Source organism: Emys orbicularis, chromosome 7, assembly GCF_028017835.1.
Source record: "Emys orbicularis isolate rEmyOrb1 chromosome 7, rEmyOrb1.hap1, whole genome shotgun sequence".
Classification (NCBI taxonomy): Eukaryota; Metazoa; Chordata; order Testudines; family Emydidae; genus Emys; species Emys orbicularis.
This window is the reverse complement of record NC_088689.1, coordinates 69,509,538-69,526,153: the sequence shown is the minus strand read 5'-3', so window position 1 is coordinate 69,526,153 and position 16,616 is coordinate 69,509,538. Positions and strand designations below refer to the sequence as shown.

Below are 16,616 nucleotides of genomic sequence, written 5' to 3'. Positions count from 1 at the left end.
AATTCATTTAACAGAATTCATCCTCTTTAAATAAGAAAAAAGCTGACAGACGTCAAAAAAATTTTGGAAGGCAAAGAAACAAGATCTGTCTCAGAGAGTAGGATGTAGCAGTGTGTTACTAGAAGAGGATACCAGTGCAGTTACAATTCAAAGTGAAAGACTGGAAACAGAACGAACAGTCATGTAGAATACGTCCCAATTTAAACACAGATTAACGAAAGAATATAAAATGAAAAATCAAGAAGGTCGGAGTTGGGAGGCCAGATTGAAATTGATTTTAGGACATGCTTTTTTATAACAATATGTAATAGTGCAAGCAGGAATTATACTGAATTAAAACAAACACAGTTTAAACTGAAAGGCCATGACGGTGAAAGAAATGAAGCAAGATAGACTTAAAAACATAAGTCATTTAAAGGGAAATACCAAGGCGGTTGAAGCATTTGTGTACTAGTTATTCAAGGGAGGACCAACATTACTGATTCCCGCCCCCACCCCCGTAACATGAGTGTTGAGTGGAGCAGAGGTTGAGTATAGAAATGTAGCTACTGATAGCATGGGGACAGTTCATACAGTGCACTCTCTTACACTTTCTTTTGTAATTCTGTTTTCCTTCCTTGAATGAAGAATATTTTGGAACACTCTGGCCTACTGACACTCAGGTCTACAAACTCCTTATAAATGACTACTACGGTTTTACTGATCATTACACAAATTTGGGATGTGGTTCTTAACTTAGGTATTTAGATGGAAGGCTAAATGAGATAAGAATGAAAAAAAGGATTTGAGAAGATGGGAGAAGATCAAAGAATCACCTAACACCACAAATGTTATCACTTGAGGGGGTCACATCATAGCATGATGATGACCCAAATGCATTACAAAAGGATCCCCCTAAACATAAGATTTGTAGTGTGAACGGACCCAACATTTTTCAGGAAGGAAAAAGCTAAAAATGAAGAAAGAAAGGTTTGCAGAATTACAGTATTACTAATTATAACTGGAGTTAGGAACCTCTCCAAGAGCAATAGCAGAGGTGTTATGGTCTGACATCTTAATGAGATACGACAGCCATTTAAGAGTATTGAAATGTAAACACTACCAAGGAATGTCGATTCAAATAGTTAAATACCTTTGCCCCTTTCACTGATTTTAGATCAGAAGTAGTTCTTAACAGCAGTTTTCAATTAAGACCAATTAGCATAACAGTTGTTTCCCAAGCATACTTGGAATGTTACTTATCATTAAGGAGGTAAACTATTAATCTGCATGACACCCCCAACATGCACAGCCATTCCACAGGCAGGAACGAAAAACACTTCACGATGATTTCAAAGCCTGTATTTAGATAGGTGCTTTATCTTCTTACCTAGGTTTTCATTCTACACCCACAACTGGGGTATTGGATCGCCTTCATGACATCTGAAGTGTGATATTATCTCAGAATCCTACTGCAATGGCATACTGCTAGCCAGTCACGGTGTGATTACAGTAGAACTCACACCATGTTAAATCTGAACAATGTTTTAAGATTCCCACTACAAAGATGCAAATATGGTTTCAAAGCCCACAGGGCCTGCCTATATGGTTTTGTAAACGGTTTTATAACATAATCAAGCCCCATTCACAGCATTAGCACTTGTCTAGCAAGTACAGTTTTTAAACATACTTCTTGCTAACATGATCCTACTGTAGTAGGTGTCCACGCTAAAAACATTGTCACAAGCTGCTTTTTTTTTTTTTTTTTTTTTTGGTATTTGCCATTATACAGGGAAAAAACTGACTGTACACAAAATGCTGTCTCTTTTTACTCTGTTATGTTATCTTAGGAATTATTGTAAAACAATAAGTAAAACATTTTCAGGAATATGAGGTTTTTTTAGTTAAATATGACCCTGTAAGAGAGAGGTCAAAATGCTTTCCTTCACAACTTATTTTCTACCTTTGCTTATCAGATTCACGAGCATTGTGGTGATTTTTTATATTGACTGTCTGCATTCAATGATTGTGACCATACAAATGTTAGTTAAAAATATTAACTATTCCCAAATGCTCATATTTTTTACACTAGTTTCCCTCCCTGAGTAGGAAGAGCACTTTTAATGACTACAGGACACAGTGGAGAGTTTATACAGGAACAGAGAAAACAGAACTGAAGTGACAGCACAGGGAAGAGATGAGACAAGTTAATACTCTTCTAGTGAGATACAATCATCCTAAACTAATTCTAATTCCCCATATCCTGACAGCTTTCAATGCACTAGTTTTCTAAGTTCTGGTCTTCATTATGAAAACATGTCGGGAACCCAGTTAAAATACTTTTTGGTCTTCCCAGCATAACTATGATTGAATTGTGTTTTAACCATATTATGCAAAGCCCTGTAATTTCACAGCTACAGCATGGATTCAGTTATACATTTTACTTTCATCTTCAGGGTGGGACAGAGGTATGCTTTATTTGCATTTGGAAAGAACTGTGTTGTGATTGGGTATCACAACACAATACTTCTCACAGTGTAGACAGGACTACTCTCAGGTAGAAGCATAGATGGCAGAGTAAATGTACATTTATGGCTTGTGACGGGGCGCACTCACCTCTCGTAAGCGCTCCCTGTCAGTTGGTGTGAACCTGCACACTCACTCACTCACTCTCTCGCTCACACACGGTGCCCCCTGTTCACTGTTGCCCTCATTTACTTGGTTGCTGCTGCTATTCCCCAGGCCGCTTGCCACTTGGTCCCATCACTTTCACCCGTTACCTTAGGTTACACTCCTTAGGTTCTATTTGTCTTGTTCCCTGCCTGCACAGGGTCTCTCCGAGCCCTCCTGGCCTGGAGAGTTTTTCCAGATTATCCCTGCTTGAGCAGGTCCTCCCCCAAGCCTCCTTGCCCAGAGACTTTCTCCATTTCCCAGGACTTCCTCCCACTTCTGGCCCCAGCCAAGAACTGATATGCTCAGGCAGCAGGCCCTGCTGCTCCTTTTAACTGAGCTTGCTGTGCTCTAATTGGCTGCTTCCCTGCAGCCTTTCTAGGCATGCCTTGAGGACCCACCTTCACTGCTCCTTTTCAGGGGCAGGGTGTGGAAGAACCATAAGGCCACCAGCAGGGGGCCTCAAATGGCCAGTACACTGCGTCACATAGCTTTATTTAAGGCTACGAGTCAGTCACGGATCTGAGATTTTACAAGACCGCCGCAACTTCCTCAAAATTCCAGTAATTCAGCCCCGGGAGGCAGGGCTCGGGCTTCAGCCAAAGCCTGAACCCCACTGCCTAGGGCTTCAGCTGGAGCCCCACCACCCGTAATATAGCTTCACAGGGCTCCCTGTGGCATGGGGCCACGGGCAATTGCTCTGCTTGATACTCTCTAATCCTGGCCTTGTGTACATTTCCGTGATTTTGTTTATTGCCCGCATCCTGTCCGTGACTTTTAATAAAAATAACCATGTCAAAATCTTAGCCTTTATTAAAAGCAATCCTGCTCACCAGTTTTTGTTTTGTTCTTATACTGGCATTCCTGAAACCTGGTTCCATCACTATATTAAGCAGCAGGAACACAGTTCATCTAACTATACCTTCTGAAGAGCAGACAGTAATAGATGGTGAGGAAGCATTATATTGCTTAAACAGTTTACTGAAAAAGTTAAAAGATCAGATATTACTACCAAAGGGAGCAAATGTGTTTTGGATTCGATTAAACAGTGTCAGAAAGCATCATGTAGAATTTACAACTGTAGGCTTCCTTAGGTCAATATTCAGCCATCTTTGTACTCAAATTTGGTCAGAACTCAAAGTTTAATGCCTATTGACTGAGAGCCTTCATACATAGGAGACTTGAACATTTAACTTACAAGTCAGACAAATCATTCAACTCAATTGATCTTTTTAACCACTTAGGAAGTTTTGCCAACTGACTCATGCTTGCAGGGATACCCTTCATTAGTGAGGCTTATATCGCTGAGATTAATTTTTAGTTGCCTGCCTCAATTGGATCTGTTTTTAGGAGGATTTCTTTGTATAAACAATTGGAGACAATACATTGGCTGACGAGGGTCTTGTCAACCAAATATTTATTCAATTACTCTTTCAGAGCTGGCTCTTTAATTCTGAGGAACTGTGGGACAAAAGTAGTAATTTCTTTGAGGTTATAAAACTAACTGTTCCTGATTAAATGGATACCATGTAATGTCTATTACAAAGAATAGCCATCTATAGAGCTAAATTTTTTTTAATTAATTAATTACTAGGATTTAAAGTTAATCTTTCCAGGGAGGAGATGGTCTTCCTACTGTGCAGAACACCACCAGCCACAGCTACACTCAAATCAATATTGCATGAAAGTCAAAGGGAAGTTATGTAATGAGTTGACTCGTCAGCTGCCTTATTTGCATTGCCTTTAGGGGGAGGGATAGCTCAGTGGTTTGCGCATTGGCCTGCTAAACCCAGGGTTGTGAGTTCAATCCCTAAAGGGGCAATTTGGGGCAAAAATCTGTCTGGGGATTGGTCCTGCTTTGAGCAGGGGGTTGGACTAGATGACCTCCTGAGGTCCCTTCCAACCCTGATATTCTATGATACACAAATTGACAGAAGAGCCCAGGCTGAATGATTTGTAAGTGTCCCTCAACATTTACATTCAGCATCATGGTTATCACAGAAATGAAAGATGGACAGTCATGTCCAGTCTGATTATTTAAAATCAGACTGGACAAAACGTTCTAACATACAGAGGGTACTATTAATCCTGCAGCAGGTCTACACCCCACGTAGGGTACAAGACTGCAACCTTAACATGTCTGAGCATTTTGTCTAGTCTAAGATTAAATAGCAGTTTAAATAAAATTAACATAGTTTATAAAATAGTTCTCTCAAGATGAGACTTGCTCACAGTTTTTGCCAAGTATTTAACTCTCTCTCTTCCCATCACACAAGTGAACATTTTCCTAATTTTTATGCACCACAACTAAAGCAGCTGCAGCCACTGTATGCTAATCTTCAAGTTTAAAAAAATAAAGTTTCCTTCCACTCCATACCCCAGGTAAACATTAGCATTGCCAAGAACAGAAAGTGTTCTTTACAATGAAAATCAGTTCTTAAATCTTTCTTTTACCACTAGATTAGCTGATATATAGATATTCCCCATAGTCACTTAATCATTTATTATCCATCTATTTTTTAATAGAAGCCACAGGGATTATTCATCTGAGTACAGGATAGGGTACTTGGAAATAACAGCTAAAAACTATTTATTTGCATAAACAGTCTGTACAATATTTTAAAAGTATATGATACCTACTTAAAAAGCTTTCTGAAGAGAAATCCTGGTACCCTGAAGCCCTCATCAAATTCAGCGTCACTTTCATCAGAATCTTCTTCTGCCATTCGACATTTCTCTTTGTCCTTCAATCGTTGTTTATGCCATCTCCTATAATGACATTAAGATTCACCATTCAATTACTGTGATTACAAAATACAACATGAAATTAAACTGATCTATGCAGCAAGTGGAAAACCCAAGATAAATTAGAAAATGGAAAAATGTCTTTAGTGTTTCTGCTCCCAAAAAAACACAGCTTTTGTATATCATGAAATCTCTTTACAGGATTAAATAATAATCCACCTAAGAGAATGTTAAGATTACATGGTTAAGAGCACAAAAATTAGGAAATACCAAAAGTTGCATGTGGACATCTTAATTGTCTCCATGTGTTCATGCATTTCACTATTGTCTTCAATGTTACTGAAGAGTTTAATTACAGTTTTCTATAAACTTTGACTCCATTCTTTCCATATATCTAAGGATAACATTTTCAAAAGAGCCTGAGCAATTTAGAAGCCTAAGTCTCAGTGAAAGTCAACAGGATTTAGGCACTTCAGAGCCAAAGTCACTTTTAAAAATGAATCTTATGTGCTTTTGAAAGTTTTACGCAAAATATTATATACATAGCTCCTTTTACCCAGAAAAAGCCCATGTCACCTTATATGCTATCCACCCTTTAGCTGTTCAACACTTACAGTTTAAGGCAGGAAATGATCATAGTAATTTGAAATTACAGAGAGATTTCAGGTAGGCAGTGTAATTATCCAAGCCGGAACTTGGAGAAGTCACTGGGGTTCTCACTTCTCTTATGAAAACCGAGAAAAGATCTTTAATACCCAAAGTAGTTAGCATCTTGGGTTTTTGTCTTATTCAAAATATGCACTTCCAATAGCACAGTGTTCCCCAATCTCCAGGCTGGGAGAAACTGATTCAATATTGACTGAGTAGGAAGAGTACTGAAAAACTAACACCACTTCATGTAGCTTTTAGGCTGTCCTGGGAAGTCTCTCATCCAAGTGCTATCAGATCTAACTGTGCTAAGCTTGCACATTCAGAGAATTTTCACATAAGGTGGTAGAGCTGTGGGACAGATGGAAAATGTGCTATCATGCTGCTGCTCTGGAGGCACGGCACAAGAGCAGTCATCAATATTTCAGTTAATAAAAGGTTACCACATACTGTAAGAACCAGATAACGAGATGAGTATTTCCTTTTAGCCTTTTGAAAAACTGGTTAGCAGGAAAGTCTGTGCCTGGTGAAATTCTGCCCTCCCCCCCTCCCCCGAATCTGCAGTTTTCCCCTTTGAAACATGCAAATACTCTACTGCCCATCTTAAGTATATATCACACAGGAAACTATATACCTCACTGCAAAAACTATTATGAAGTGGAGGGATAGATTCAAATAATCAAATATGTAGAGCTAAATGATGACTTTGGGGGAGAAGGTGGATATAATAGTAGCCTACAAGTATTTGAGAAATGTAAGCAAACAAGCAGAGAGATGAATTGTTTAGGATGGTCCAAGAGGTTGTAAATAGTAGCAAAAGGATGAAAATGAGCGAAGGAAAATTTAGGCTGAATACTAGGATAAGCGTCTTAACAGTGAGAGCTATTATGCTGTGGAACAGTCTCCCCAGTGAAGCGCTGGATGTCTCAGCTCTTGAATCATTCAACTCTAGACTGAAGAATATACTCTCTAGAACAATTCTACAATGGCACAATAGGAGATGGACAAGATGGGACACAATAGATCTTTACATCTCTGCTTTCTATGATGCATAAACATTACAGCTGAACAAACAGTGCAATTTCTGCCCCCAACTAACATTTAAGCTCTTAAGGTTTACTAGTGGGAATATTAACACGTAAATTTTTAGTTAGCTCAGGCTCCCTCTGTTGACTAGACAGCTGTAATAGCAGAAAAAAATTACTGCAAGATAATGGAATAACAGGGTTTATTTATTTTCAATTTCATCACAACAGGGTGATGGATTAAAGAGATATTGATAATCTGAAGGATATTTACACACCTCTTCTGAAATTCATCCTTCCTTTCTTCACTATAATGCTTAATTTTTCTCTTAAACATCTTATTATACAGTATTATGCAAAGTGTATTGTATCTCAAGCGTAAGTGTGACAAAGTGGGTGAGGTAATATCTTTTATTGGACCAACTTCCGTTGGTGAGACACAAGCTTTCGAGCTTCCACAGAGCTCTTCTTTAGGTCTGGGAAACGTAGGGTTTGGTCTACATGTAGAGTGATGCAGCTGTGCCGCTGTAGCGCTTTAGTGAAGACTCTACTACCTTAACAGAAGAGCTTCTCCTGTTGGCTAAGTTAATCCACCTCCCAAAGACAGTAGCTGTGCAACAGAAGAAGCTCTCCCATTGACAGCACTGTCCACACTGACGAGGGTTAGGTTGGTATAACTATGTCACTCAGGGGTAGGGATTTTTCACACCCCTGAATGATGTAGTTATATTGATAGAAAAGTCTGTAGTGTAGACCTGGCATCAGAGTCTCACAGCTAAATACAAGGTGGAAAAGATTGTTTAGCATAAGTAGTAACACATTTCAAGGGACCACTCAAGGTGAAGTGGCGTGTTAACACCCCTCCAGTCATAGGGAGGAAAGGAAGAGGGGGGAAAACTAAGCTGGGTGGGGAGGGGGACAGGTTGTCAGGGGTTATAGATTGTTCTAATAAGCCATAAATCCAGTGTTTCTATTCAGTCCATGATTTTTAGTCTAGCAAAGTTATGAATTTAAGCTCCATGGCTTGTCTTTTGAAAGTGTTGTGCAGGTTTCCTTTGAGGATGAGGACTGAGAAGTCAGCTATAGAGTGATCACTTTATGAAAAGTGTTCACCCACAGGTGATGTGGTGTTTTTGTCTTATCATTTTTCTGCAAGAGTTCATTCAAGAGCCCTAATAGCAACTATGTGGGTTAAACCAGACAATCACTATGCTCTCAAATGAACTTTAAACAGTCTGAATTAAGGGACAAGGACATTGCTCTGTAGTAGTTTTCCAACTAGAAAACTGTTACCTTCCCAGAACTCACTTACAGCCTATTTCTAGGGAACTCAGCGATAAACCTGTAACTTTGACTATGCAGAGCAACAACATGGATGACTACTGCCATCTATGCATCAATTAATTACCTAGGGAGATGGCTGGATTGTGAAACTGACCAGTGCCACATGATGCTGGTCAGTTTTGCTGAGGCCAGCTCCATTAGTAAAGCACTTTGGCTCCACTGTATAGAGGTTATAAGCCTGTAAGAACAAAACTTATGAGAAGAGACAGACATTAAATGAGAAATGAAGAGGTATATGCAAAACAATGAGAATATGGGGGGAAATGAATAGCTGAGGTCTTCATACTAACAGTTTTCTAATCAAAAATTAAGTGGGTTACAAATATTTATAAGCAAGCTCCTAAGCGGTCTCATTTGGCCACATTCCATGAAATAAAGTGTTTACACCCCTGATTAGTTTAAAAAGCAAGACACAGAAGAAGTTACTTAAAAAAAATAAGTAACATTCTTTCCCTGCACTCCTTTAAATAGCCATGCACATATGACAGATGAACTCTGACTCGTTTAGGTATTTTCTACAGCCACTAGCACATGTACTTTCCCCCAACCTGTCTAAAAATGCTGAGGAAATGCTGTATTTCATAATCACACAGTGAATATATTTGGGATTTTTCCGTTTCCTTCTACAGTGATGAGCTACCACTCACAGTTTATGCAATTACCCCCAAATTAATGGTTAATCGATGGTAAAATTTGATAAATGCTGACAAATCATAGAATGTAGGGGAGGAAGGGACCTGTGGGGAGGGAGACATGGGTCTGAATTTGTTGATTAAATTAGTCTACCCAGAAAAAAATATCACCAAGAAAAGTCAAACAGAGAAGGAAACACTGCCATAATCATACTAAATACCTTACATTGCCTCAATACTGACTGCAGGGACACAAATAGAAGGGAAATGCATCTCAGTGACTTTTAAATTAATGTCTTACGTAGTTGGCAAACTGGGCAGTAATTTGGATAAGGAAGGACCCAATCTCTAATTTTATCCTTCCAATATGAATCACCACTAAGAAGTAATGAAAGTTTATTCTCCTCTGGGAAGAAATATAGCACCCTCTCATGCATACTGGAGAAAGTGATCAAGGAGCAGCCATACGGATACCACATCCAATGGAAGTCACTGAAAGCTGCAAGTGCTCAGCACTGCAAGGAGTCATGTTTGGCCATGGAATATTTGGAAGCCAGATGTCTCAGATTACACAAATGTATTTTGTAAAAGAGGCCTGGACTATATTGGTTAAGTCTGCTAAATTTCTAGGTACCAAATAATTTAATGTCCACAGTCTGAGTTGGTGCATTATGCAGTTTATTTTTCTTTGGGAATGTTTCTCTTTTGCAAACTTTGTATCTGTTATGTTATTCAAGTGTTACTTTTTCACTTAGAAAAGTTAGATGCCTGCAAGTCACCAGGGCCTGATGAAATGCATCCTAGAATACTCAAGGAGCTAATAGAGGAGGTATCTGAGCCTCTAGCTATTATCTTTGGAAAATCATGGGAGACGGGAGAGATTCCAGAAGACTGGAAAAGGGCAAATATAGTGCCCATCTATAAAAAGGGAAATAAAAACAACCCAGGAAACTACAGACCAGTTAGCTTAACTTCTGTGCCCGGGAAGATAATGGAGCAAGTAATTAAGGAAATCATCTGCAAACACTTGGAAGGTGGTAAGGTGATAGGGAACAGCCAGCATGGATTTGTAAAGAACAAATCATGTCAAACCAATCTGATAGCTTTCTTCGATAGGATAACGAGTCTTGTGGATAAGGGAGAAGCTGTGGATGTGGTATACCTAGACTTTAGTAAGGCATTTGATACGGTCTCGCATGATATTCTTATCGATAAACTAGGCAAATACAATTTAGATGGGGCTACTATAAGGTGGGTGCATAACTGGCTGGATAACCGTACTCAGAGAGTTGTTATTAATGGTTCCCAATCCTGCTGGAAAGGCATAACGAGTGGGGTTCCGCAGGGGTCTGTTTTGGGACCGGCTCTGTTCAATATCTTCATTAACGACTTAGATATTGGCATAGAAAGTACGCTTATTAAGTTTGCGGATGATACCAAACTGGGAGGGATTGCAACTGCTTTGGAGGACAGGGTCATAATTCAAAATGATCTGGACAAATTGGAGAAATGGTCTGAGTTAAACAGGATGAAGTTTAACAAAGACAAATGCAAAGTGCTCCACTTAGGAAGAAAAAAATCAGTTTCACACATACAGAATGGGAAGAGACTGTCTAGGAAGGAGTACGGCAGAAAGGGATCTAGGGGTTATAGTGGACCACAAGCTAAATATGAGTCAACAGTGTGATGCTGTTGCAAAAAAAGCAAACATGATTCTGGGATGTATTAACAGGTGTGTTGTGAGCAAGACAAGAGAAGTCATTCTTCCGCTCTACTCTGGCCTCAGCTGGAGTATTGTGTCCAGTTCTGGGCACCGCATTTCAAGAAAGATGTGGAGAAACTGGAAAGGGTCCAGAGAAGAGCAACAAGAATGATTAAAGGTCTTGAGAACATGACCTATGAAGGAAGGCTGAAAGAATTGGGTTTGTTTAGTTTGGAAAAGAGAAGACTGAGAGGGGACATGATAGCAGTTTTCGGGTGTCATAAGGAGGAGGGAGAAAACTTGTTCACCTTAGCCTCTAAGGATAGAACAAGAAACAATGGGCTTAAACTGCAGCAAGGGAGGTCTAGGTTGCACATTAGGAAAAAGTTCCTAACTGTCAGGGTGGTTAAACACTGGAATAAATTGCCTAGGGAGGTTGTGGAATCTCCATCTCTGGAGATATATTTAAGAGTAGGTTAGATAAATGTCTATCAGGGATGGTCTAGACAGTATTTGGTCCTGCCATGCGGGCAGGGGACCGGACTCGATGACCTCTCGAGGTCCCTTCCAGTCCTAGAATCTATGAATCTATAAGAAACTAGTATTAAAAGAATTTGGTGCTACATCTCCTCCACAGGTCATTGTAGCTTTCATTAGTACCAAGTTTATATGAAATGGCAGCACTTTGTAACTGTCTCCAATATTATCAACATTTTCCAAAGCTTGGTATTAGGTTACCATATGTATTAAGACACCCTGTGAACATAATGCTAAGATATTGTATTAAGGGACATTTGAGATACAATAGTCCATGATACTTTAAAAATAAATAATGAAGTTATGCAGCAACTCGTTTTAATTGTAATGAAAGGATAGAAACATACGGTTTGCCATAATAGCTCAGACAGGCCATACAGTTCAGTATCCTTTCCCCGGCAGTGACAAATATCTGATGCAAGCCAGAAGCAGTTCACTGTACCTAATCAATTGTACAATGTAGTATATGGGGTGGGAAAATTCCTTACTAACCCCAGGTTAGGCCTTACTAGGATAACTGAGCAATAAAAGAAATACAGATGTTAATGTATCACATAACATGCTGCTTGAAATTCTCAGCAACCTTACCGAGAAATCTCTTTATTTTTCATATGATCAATTATCACTGACCCAGGAGCAGCCTCAGTCTGCAAAAGTAGTGGAAAAACCATACATCATGCAGTTAAATCATTCTTAATATAGGAGTGAATTTAGATAGCAAGCTCATATTCCATTTATTTCAATACCCAAGAAAGAAATTCCACAACAGAAGCACAGTAATGAGCACAATATGATTTAAAAAAATATATTCAGGAACCAAGCTGAGTGTTTAATATAGTTTACACTTCTGTAGCACAATATGTTCTCTTTTTTAGACAGCTAAGAATCCCTTACCGATTATTCTCATCTGCTAAACGGAGACATTTGGTGCTACTTTTCTGATCTGACTTTTTATGTCTATATGAGTGGATTTAATTGGTATGTCCTAGCAGATGAAATACATGCAGTTAGTAGCACATACCTCAGAGAGAGACTGATGCAGACAATTACGCACTTGAGCTTGGAATGAAAGGTGTATTCAGAGAGTGAACCGGAATACATCTTCATTTGCATCTTGGCGTTGTCATTTTAAAGAGCAGTCAGGATGCTCTGTCTAAGAGAAGGTCTTCATGCATTTTCTTTTTTTAATTTACACCTCTGAAATTATGAAGCGTTTGAATCACTGACTCTCCCTGGGTAGGAGAGAGATGGTATGTAAATGCTGACCTGGCCAGGGAAAAAAGCAATTCAGTTTTCATGTCTTGATATTTTTGACTGAATTCTTTGGGGCCAATAGCCATTTGCACTTCCATGAACTCAGGGAACTTTATCAGACACACACAGGTCGGGAGGTGTAGAAAAGGGAAGCCTTTCCAACCCTGACTACCTGCCCATGGGCACATCTACACGGGAATAAAAGCCCCAAGGCATGGCCACCACTGGCCCAAGTCAGCTGACTCGGGTTCACAGGGCTTGGGCTTGCAGGGCTAAACATTGCCATGTAGATGTCTGGGTTCGGGCTGGAGCCCAAGCTCTGGGACCAACCACCCTCGCAGGATCCCAGAGCTCAGGCTCCAGCCTGAGCCTGAAAGTCTACACAGCAATTTTTCAGCCCCAGAGCCTGAGCCAGCTGACCAAGGCCAACCATGGAATATTTATCCCTGTGTAGACATACCCTATGTGTGCTTGATAGGGACTGAACTCTGTGGGCAGAGAGCTATCTCCCATGTTGTCCTCTGGAAATCTATGGGAAATGCACCACCTAATTAATTTGCACAATATGGAATGGAAATCCACCCCTCGGAAGCATCTGAAAAGAAAGCATTGGTGGCTGCCATGGAGACACAGATGGCAAGGAAGCACTGTAGAAGCAAAAAATCTCTGTAAAGATGACCTCTGACTCTATGGGCTGGTCTACACTGGGTGGGGGAGGATCGATCCAAGATACGCAACTTCAGCTACGCGAATAGCATAGCTGAAATCGAAGTATCTTGGATCGAATTACCTGGGGTCCACACGGCGCGGGATCGACGGCCGCGGCTCCCCCGTCGACTGCGCTACCGCCGCTCGCTCTGGTGGAGTTCCGGAGTCGACGGTGAGCGCGTTCAGGGATCGATATATCGCGTCTTAACGAGACGCGATATATCGATCCCGGATAAATCGATTGCTACCCGCCGATACGGCGGGTAGTGAAGACGTACCCTATGAATTTCCCCAGATACAGATACTGTAATAGTGACAAACTCCATAAGTGCTTGGTAATTTAAACCCAATAAATGAAGAAAAGCAAAGATCCCCAAGTTATAGTTAAATTCAATTAAAAACAACACCATGCCACTCTGGACTTATTTCTGAAGGGAAACCCATCATAATAAAAAAAACTTAAAAAGTGACTGTTGATGAGAGGTATCTTTTCATTTTGTAAGATGCTTCAGATTGTTCAGGAGAACGATACAAGAAAACCTAAAGATGTTTACTTGCCAAGAGTTTGACAGATCCAACAAGTTTTGTATATAAATGTATATAAACTTTACAAATAAAAATGCACAGTACCAATATTTATTTGTATTTGTATCTTCTGAACAATTACAGTTACAAGGAAAAGGAGACAGCATTTTAGGACTCCATAGGCCTAACTTTAGGCATCTCTGCCTTAAGAGAGCTGTAGTTTAAGGCCAGGTCTACACTACCGCGGTAGTTCGACAGCTGGCAATCGAACTTCCGGGTTCGATTTATCGCGTCTGGTCTGGACACGATAAATCGATCCCGGAAGCGCTCGCCGTCGACTGCGGTACTCCAGCTCGGCGAGAGGAGTACCGCGGAGTCGACGGGGAGCCTGCCTGCCGCGTGTGGACCGCGTCTGAACCGCGGTAAGTTCGAACTAAGGTATGTCGACTTCAGCTACGTTATTCACGTAGCTGAAGTTGCGTACCTTAGTTCGAATTTGGGGGTTAGTGTAGACCAGGCCTAAGTGTAATGAACTGCGACAACATAAAGACACCCTGTCTGTTAGTAGGGATCGAACCCAGGATCTTCAGCACCAGAACTATGGGACTCTACTACAGAAACTGACAAACTCTTTAGCCAATAATTATTAGAATGAGGGTCAGTGGGCAATGACGACACATTTATATTTTTACTTTAAAAAAAACAAACCTACCTCTTAGAGCTGATTCAGAACTGGGAGGTTATAGATATTAGCAGCCTCTTATCCTTATCCTCTCTTATTGTTTGTTACTCTTACTTGTTGTGCCTTGTCTTAAAAAATTAGATTTTAACCGCCTCAGGCTGGGATAATACTTCCCTATGTGTCTGCACAACAGGCCCCAAGCCCTGACTGGGGGCTTTGGGTGCTATTGTAAAATAAACTGGAGTGGATGTAGGTTGCAAGCTGTTCTAGTCTCCAATTATAGCCACTAGAAGTGAACATGATCATACGAACTAAGCCAGTTTTTTTACACAAGATAATACACTTAAAGTCACAGAGGCATGCATGCTCAATTCTGTAACTACATTTCCTCTCTTCCTCGCTACTGATTACATCTTGCTTCATAGAAGTAGGCCTCCTGCTTCCTCAAAGTAACCTTTTGAAGAAAAAAAAGCCCAGAACTATCACATACTTGACCTGTTTATTGCAAGAACCCAAACTTCCACTTTGGAAATGGTCTCTTGATCAAGAAGGTCATAGCAGTACTACACCTGGCTAATTATCAGACTTCAACACCACAATACTTTCACCCTGATGCAGGACAATCCATTCAACTCCCACTCCTCAAAAAGTTTTACATTTAAGACTTGTTTTCTGCCTTACAAAGCACAGCACTTTACTCAGCATCTAGCCCTAAACTACAGTTCCGTTAAGTACTCCTAAAGGATTTTTCCCTCCTTTCTCAGGGGTAAAATTTACTGAAATCTCATCCAGTCATTTGTATCCAAAACTAAAAACTGACATAGAACTAGACAGAAATGTTATTTGCTCTCATTTACAAGGCATTCTTAATATGCTTCTTAATTCATTGCATTTTATTTTCTAGTAGCATTTCCCATAATGAAGATTACCTGGGGGTATCAACGTAAAAATGTCAATGTGGACAGCTGCAGTTTAACAGCCACAATAACTGTAGCTATGAAATTTTTAAGAGATGGAATGTTTTGGTGGCAATTACAGTTATTGATATTTCTAAAATTCATTTAAGCTTTTATTGTAACTTTAGCAACTGAAAGAAATGTAGTCTATGATATGACTTTGCTAAGGATAAATTGTCACAATCTTAACATTATTAAAAAAATCTGTTTGAATGAATTTAAACTGTGAATCATATTAAAACTTTCAATCAAAATAAATTACTCTTGATGAAAACACTGAATTAAAAATGATTTAATATTGACCTAATTTAATGGAAGAGTACAGCTTCATTCAATAAAGTAGTAAATATTTTACCGATTAATACATTTATTAATACTTTAGCACAGCCTACAAAAAAGCATGTCTTTGGCCCTATGGACATCGCTCAGATTAATCCCCTATTGAAATCCCCATACAGAAGAATTATATAACTAACATGTGGTTTTACTTTGAAAAAAGTGACATCATGTGATTCCATGCCTATTGTCTTATCAATTCCAGCTCTGCTCTCTCAATCTGGGATCTGAAAGTAAAACTGAGTTCTTTCTAGCCAAGGCATCCCCACCAATAATAACGATTCTGCAATTGGAACTTTTTCCAGTTAATAATCATTTTCACATATGCTAGCTTGGACCAACATCTTCCCTAAGGACAGCTAGGCTTCACTTCTATTAGGAATGAATAGAGCAGGGGTCGGCAACCTTTCAGAAGTGGTGTGCCGAGTCTTCATTTATTCACTCTAATTTAAGGTTTCGCGTGCCAGTAATACATTTTAACATTTAATACATATAAGTCTATAAAATATAACTAAACTATTGTTGTATGTAAAGTAAATAAGATTTTTTAAATGTTTAAGAAGTTTCATTTAAAATTAAATTAAAATGCAGAGCCCCCTGGACTGGTGGCCAGGACCTGGGCAGTGTGAGTGCCACTGAAAATCAGCATGCGTGCCACCTTTGGCACACGTGCCATAGGTTGCCTACCCCTGGAATAGAGGCAGTGGCTGTCAAGATTACAGGGCTAGCTGCACCTCCTGACACCTCTGATCCCTCTCAGTGCACCACCTCAGATGACAAGCCCTCAACCTTTACCTCCTTGTATTGGAATCTCATGATTCTCTTGCTCCTAGAGTCTTAGGCTAAAGCTTCCTGTGTACTAACTACAATTTC

General features: G+C 39.8%; 1 protein-coding gene across 1 annotated transcript in view; it reads right to left on the bottom strand.

Annotated features, from left to right (window-relative positions):
* The window catches only part of ERCC6 (ERCC excision repair 6, chromatin remodeling factor), a 79,227-nt gene that overhangs the window by 45,440 nt on the left and 17,171 nt on the right, over window positions 1-16,616 (bottom strand). Inside the window, exon 5 of the mRNA XM_065407807.1 lies at window positions 5,290-5,418. Coding sequence (XP_065263879.1) covers window positions 5,290-5,418 — 129 coding nt within the window. The remainder of the gene's footprint in view (window positions 1-5,289; window positions 5,419-16,616) is intronic.